The sequence below is a fragment of the Ostrea edulis genome, chromosome 1 (assembly GCF_947568905.1).
Source record: "Ostrea edulis chromosome 1, xbOstEdul1.1, whole genome shotgun sequence".
Taxonomy (NCBI): domain Eukaryota; kingdom Metazoa; phylum Mollusca; class Bivalvia; order Ostreida; family Ostreidae; genus Ostrea; species Ostrea edulis.
The window spans coordinates 35204803-35211972 of record NC_079164.1 but is presented as its reverse complement, the minus strand read 5'-3'; the positions used below and the strand labels follow the sequence as shown (position 1 = coordinate 35211972).

The window sequence follows — 7170 nt, the reverse complement described above, 5'->3', positions numbered from 1 at the left end:
ATCCTACCCCCTAATACCATTTTGTCAAAGGGATACACATGTTTTCTATAGTACAACGTGTTAAAAAAAGGATTCTAAATAAAGTGTTACCAAAGTTTCATTCTTATCATGAATCTCTAAAAACTCTTGTAGAATTTCATTTTTCATAATGAAACAAATTTTGCAAATTTCTTAATCCATCCTTAGATTGTTGGCGCCGTGTATATCCTCTGTCCACCTCGGTGAACCAACTGTAAGTAATCATGACATTTGTTTGATGATTGTGACTCTAGATATCAATAAAAAGAACTCATTTTTACTTCCAAGTTCAAGTTAATTTATTTTCACTCACATCATCCATCGGTGGTACATGAGGTACAATAAATAATAAAAGATTATGGTAAGTCGTCTTAATTAATCGTGAATACACAAAAAACCAATAATAATAAAAAAAAGAAAATACAAGACATATACATACTATAGCTACAAACAAAGAAAAAGTAAGAGATATAAGTTATGGAGGACAGACTGCATCATAAATTTTAGCTATGAAGAGACAGAGATTTTTCAACGATTTAAAACTTGAGTTTGACATTATCTCACTAAACTTAAGTATATTTGGTTTATTAAAAAATCTGGAATGTAAAAACGTTTTCCTGATACTAGTTAATGATTTGCATTCTAAAATAAAGTGGAACTCGTCTGCTATTCTACCTGAGTACAAAGTCTTTCATTAAGTGGAATATTTGACCATCTACCAGTCTCAACAGGAAGGTGGTGGTTTGTAGTTCTAAATTTGACCAGTATTTTCCTAAATTTATTTGGGAAAATACTCAAATATTTCTCACCTCCAAAATTAGACTTAATTTTTTTTATGAATTTGACCTTTTGATAAGCTGTTTATATCACTATACCATTTTTGGATGAATTGATCACTTAAGTCTTTGTTTCAGAGTTGCAACAGCCCACTTCCTATCAATGAAATTTTGCAATTGCTCACACCAAATATCTGAAAAACCACAAGACGTTAAAATTTTGTATATAAAATCTACCCTTGAGGTTTTCAAACCTCCTTGGGAATATTGTGAATATAAATATTCATATAATATGCGATCAATTTTGTTTTCCGAACAAGTAAGTAATCTTATCCAGGAAGAAATCATCCTTGTATATATTTGTATATACAATGGGAAGCGCTCAGTCTCATTATATACCATATAAGAAGGAGTACTACTCTTTAGATAGAAAATATGTTTTAGAAATTATAGGTGTATCTGTTCAATGGTAAGCATCGAACGTCTCTAAGCATCGTTCTTATTCCGTCAGTAATACGCAATTACCAGGAAAAATATACGACTGATAAGTGCACTTTGTATACAATGTATGTATATAGCGTAATATATGCTTCATTTCAGGATTGCTGTTTCTTACAGTATATTCTATCGTACTTTGAATTCTCTCATGCGATTTAGTTTTTCTTTTAACGGGTAATTCATCTATTTTGTTTGATGTACAAAGACTAAACTGCACAGCCTCAGGACTTAATGTATACCATTGTGTAATTTTTATCTTAAATCCAAACAAAAACAAACCGAATTCATCATGTAAATTGATATATCACAGCAACGATACGTTTCTTTTTACAATCCCTGTGTTAATATTAGCGTAAATTTCGCCAGTAATACGTGAAATCCTTGTGAAAGACGTCACCTCTGCCCCCAAACACCAATTTACGGAAGACACGCTTCAGTGGACAATGCATTTATCCCGGCGGTGTTTACCTGGAGAATTCTTCCTGAACAATGCCTTACACCGGGCCCCGCTCATCGGCTGTTCAATGCTGGAAATTATCAACAGGTGAAATTAAATTAAAACATTTTAGAATCTTTACCTTTATTATTTGTGGGAATGGGTAGCATGTGGTATGCGAGGCTCCCGTGAATCTCCAGTCAGCCAGATGTTGTAGTGTCCCTTTCATTAATCACAGTCCGTGTTATTGTCTAACAGTCTAAAATGTGTGTTAATGCATTTGACAGCTCACAGCTCTACTAGTTGCTGGGGTGAATAACAGCTCCTGAATCATTAATGATTTTGAGGTGGCAATATGAGGATTAGTGATTTAAGAAAGAATGGGTGTTTCCGCGGCTACAGTTTGCCCAAGTTTACGTTAGATTCATCAAGTATTTATGAACCTCTTAAGGTAAGTTAAATCGTCTTTCAATAATTAATAACTTTGCTATTTCTAATTATTTTATTGATATTTGTTTGCGCATACAAATTGATTTATCAGCGATATGAAATCAAGAAACAGCGAGACACGTATTTAAGCATTTGAGATCGGAAACTAGTACCTCAGGCATTGATATCAATAATCATTAAGAAAATTTTGATAATTCAGTTTGTGTCTTATTTAACACAGAACATACAATACAATGGGTGGGTCTATAATTGAAATGAAATAGTATTTATGGATTAGTCATGTTTTAATTTGCTATCACTGTGGGAGTCTTTGAGTTGCCTCCATTAAAAGCATTTTGTATAGTTTTTGAAAATTCTTCAAATTTTGCTCTTATATACAAGTTTGTGTTGTTGAAGAGGTATTGAGATTTTCTTTGTATAAGTTATTTCAGTGTAATTAAGGTAAAATTCAGTCACCGTAAAGGATTTGAATTGGTGATATGGAAAGAAATAACTTCTCAAGGCTGATTTAATCATTTGAAATTTAATTTGAAATGTTAATAAAGTTAGCATTTTCTTACAGCCTTTTGTGACAAGCAGGTGCGAGAGTGACCCCGTCTTCTATGTCCATCAAGGTCACCTCCCGACACATATGCGAAGCCTTCGTTTGTCCCGCCATGCAGACCTACAAGTCGACCGACACGGTTCATCACACACATGTCGTGTCCTGCTGACTGCAGCCGTCGTTGCCCTCTTTATTGTTTCCTTGTTGTGTTTCTTTCTGTCTATGCATGTCTGGAACAACAGAGAGGATTTCTCCGCAACGCCACATCCTGATCTGAACGAGGTAACAACCTTCAACATTAGTTATCATTAAACGAAAATTTACTTCTTCCATTGCATGTTGAAGATAACCTCTTTGCATTCATTGTGATGTCCAATAACTTTCCATGCAGACAACGCATTGAATGATATATACTCTATCGAAAGGTATATGTGTCTTGTTTAAATCACAATATTTTGTTTTCTCTCTAGACTTCATCTGAAAGCAGAATATTAGCAGAAAACAAAATAGATACTATTTTCTTCAAAAGTAACATCTCTCAAGAATCGAAAGGTAAGTTCAATGTTATGTAATTACTCCGTTTATTCAATCTATTCAATATGCACGTAAACTTCTTGTATTTTCAGCCTATGTCCTGACATATGAAAGATTCCCATCTAAAATCAGATTATAATGTAATTCGTTTGAAAAAATTGCATCATTGCATTAATAGCGCCATGTGTTGTTTTTACATCAGCCAATCAGAATTGTTTCTGGACCAAGCCACTAAACCGAGGAGCACATTGCGAGCTATCATTGTCATTTTCTTTCCAGACTCCTTGGGGTATACTATCAGACAATCCTGTGTTGCAGACACCTGCAGAACATACTCGGCCTTCCGCTTCAAGGCTTCCTGCTATCGTGGATATTGTCAATGTAATGGCAAAGATTACCAAAGGGAAACGTGTTTACGTAAGTATCATCAGCATAGCAATGTGACGGTAGATTGTTAGATTAGTGTAACTGTCGTGGAGAAGACTGTGCGTCTTATATAAACAAGTCCTTCAAAAAGATTATGGCAACCTAAATGTCATGTCGTGTTTCTCATTAAGAAAATTAAAAGTTATCAAATCAAGTCCATTTTAAAATACACCGACAATTTAAAAGCTCGTGAATACATAGAGTTCTCGACCTACCAGACCACCCCAAGAAATTATCAATCATTTAGGCTAGGATTATTTTGACAAATACACGTATGAGAAGGAACACGACCGTGTATAGCTATAGAGATGAGATTGCTTCTGAATTATGAGTATTTTCCACTCTTTATATTTAATGTTTAATTTAAAACCAAAATTTTAGGAAATAGTTTTTAGTTTCTTTCATAATTGGTTTATCGCTTTCTTACTACCTTTGATGTTCTGTGTAATATATCATTACATTTTATTTCACAGCAAAGTATGGTGACTGCTACATACAAAAGAAAAAGGAGAGTTTTGCTGATGCATATATCAAAGGAAGAAGACCTGTTATATATTCTTGTCAACCAAATCCAAGTGGAGTTACTGAGAAGTTGCATGTGATTAGTAGTTTCGGAAACAGTCAAAGTAACGAGACTACTGTTGAAATATTTGGTGACTCAATGAATTCCACACCGGCTACAATCGTGTTATCTAATTATCACCGAGTTAAGTGGAGAGTGGTTTTAAAAGACACGCATGTCGTAAAGATTTTTCTGGTACGTAAAAAAGTTTTCATCAACATTTGTGACATTTAACAAATGTGCTTTTCAGCCGTTACCATTTTTTCTTAGGCTTTTATTAACCTAATACAGGTACATACCAACCAAGAACATTATAAATCTGAAAGGATATTAAACAAGCAATGGCAGTTAATCGAATAGCATTAGTTTTGCTATGCAATTATCTCTTTCATTTATTATATTTAAGATCGGTGGGCAACATGAAGCTATTTTACATTGTGTGAATTTGATCGTTTGAAAGCGATCTGACGATTTATGGGATTTAATATTAGGATAAAAATGATTCGATTCTCTTAAAACCCCCAAATTCAATGTATTTCCCCGTCTCTCTGTTCACTGAGTACGTTGTTTAGTGATGACTTGGCAAGAAATCTTGAGAGTTTGTTTTAAAAAGAGTAAAATTTTATAAACGTGTGTATGAACGAGGCCTAAATGCTGATATTTATCAACTTATCAGTAGATATTTATAGCTGGGTATAGTAAGGGATATATGAAGATCTATTCACTCAAGAAACATCATCATATTCCCCGAGGGCAACCTGGGGAATATAAAGATTTAGTATTCACGCTCGTGACTGTCTAGACCAATCAGATACTGCGTTATATACACTTAGAATTATCATACTAAGGTATAATGATTACTACAGTAACTCTATCCGAAGAGTCGGATCATGTCGAGTTGACAGACACGGATCTTCAGATTATTGTAGTAATGATTTTTTTAAAAAAATATAACCCTTATGTATTTTTAAATCCACGTTTATAAGATAATAAATATATTCCAAATTATCAAAAACACAAACAAACAGTTAAATTATTTTTGTGTACATTTTTGTGTGTGTGTGTGACGCGGTCAAAATTTCCCACAAAAATGCATTTTGACGTCATAAGTTTCAGAGCAACATGACATGGATTCAGAAAACTACAAGTGTGGTGATCCGGAAAGTCGGATCACTGTGAAATTTACAGTATCAAAACACGAACTATTGATGGGTATATAATGATATCCTATATTATTTCCAGATTTCTCACCATCATCTGAGGTGGTCTTCAGTGACAGTGGAAACTGCAGACACCAGCGACCCACATCCCCCAGTAGAGAAAGTGTTCTCACAAGTGGGGTATGGAGAGGATCGGTACGGAGGACACACTGCGGACTTGTTAAAAACAGTCAATCAACGAATTGGACACATGTCGTCATTCACGGGGGTGGCCTCGGCGGACAGATGGAGGATTTACCTCAACAAACAGTGATTCTTATCATGATGTGAAAAACATCATAGATATTTTATTGATTTTCGTGGGCATAAATTTTCGTGATTTTGCTGAAAAGAAGAAAAATTGTTATGCAGTTACTCAAGTCTTCGACAGCTAGCCATACATGTGCTTTTTCCTCTTTCACGAAATTGCTTCAATGATCAATTGATGTTGTAGCCTTACTCAACCACGACAATGGCGAAAGTTAATTTTCAGCAAATACATAATGGTGGTACTGCTGTACACTGCGAAAAGAAACTATTGCATATCAAGTGAATATTTGTTGTTAAGTTTCCTTTGTTAAGATTTGTTGACGGAATAAATAAATAAAGTTAATCTTCATTTACTACTTTACTACACAATTTACTAGATTTCAATTGAATTTTGATTATTGTTTATGTCTTATAATAGTTCAAAATTAATCAATAAACAAGATGTGTTTGTGAAACACAAATGCCCCTGATAATGGCCAATTCTGAAGATGGTCAAGGTCACAAGGACAAATATCTTGGTACCAATAGAAATATCTTGTCACAAGAAATGCACATTTGATATCGTGAACATTTATACAACTTTGTAAATTAACAGCACAATTGAAAAACAACAATGTTCTTAATTGTATATCACATATAAATTAATAAGTATTGGAGAGGGAAATTACAGGGATTGCATCCCTTTCATTTTGAGAGAGAGAGAAAGAGAAAGGAGTTGAATAATTGGCGACCGCCATTTAAATTAAGTGGCGGTCGCCAGTTAAATGAATATTAATTCTATACCCTGGCACCTATCGGCTTCCGTAAGAAGCATAGTTATAAGTTTGATAAAGTTTAATCTTAATTGTAAATCTATGCGACATCATTTTTGTGTTGGTATGGGGGCTGTTGTGAGCGTATATTATTAGCAGAATATTTTGTATTTGATAAAAGATACTTCATGCCCCGTATTTGTACAATAATCAAGCAGCTTCTGAGTTACCATGACAACTCCCCATCAATATCCATGGTGTGGGGATTTTTACGCATCGCCATGGTTATGACGTACTTTAATCATGTCATAAAAGAATTCATGAAATCGCCATATACTGTATATTGATTGACTGAATATTGTTTAACGTCCCTTTCGAGAATATTTCACTCATGGAGACGTCACTACTGACGGTGAAGGGCTGCAAAATTCCGGCCAATGCTCGGCGCTTATGGTCATTGAGCAGGGAGGGATCTTTATTGTGCCACACCTGCTGTGACACGATGCCTCGGTTTTGTGGTCTCATCCGAAGGACCGCCCCATTTAGTCGCCTCTTACGACAACCAAGGGGTACCGAGGACCTATTCAAATCCGGATTCCCACGGGACTCCATATACTGTATAAAGCTTTAAATTTAATCATTCGTATGACTATTATATCTTTATATGTTCACATCATTATCAATTTTACGGGTTTTGGGCATGCA

General features: G+C 34.7%; 1 protein-coding gene across 1 annotated transcript; it reads left to right on the top strand.

Annotated features, from left to right (window-relative positions):
* The first annotated feature begins 237 nt into the window (after positions 1 to 237).
* Positions 238 to 6061, top strand: LOC125658351 (uncharacterized). Its single transcript, XM_048889590.2, has 6 exons — positions 238 to 2179; positions 2741 to 3004; positions 3193 to 3274; positions 3536 to 3673; positions 4156 to 4439; positions 5487 to 6061. Exons 1-6 carry the CDS (start codon positions 2084 to 2086, stop codon positions 5715 to 5717), a joined length of 1095 nt encoding a protein of 364 aa, XP_048745547.1. The 5' UTR covers positions 238 to 2083; the 3' UTR covers positions 5718 to 6061.
* Positions 6062 to 7170: the final 1109 nt, after the last annotated feature.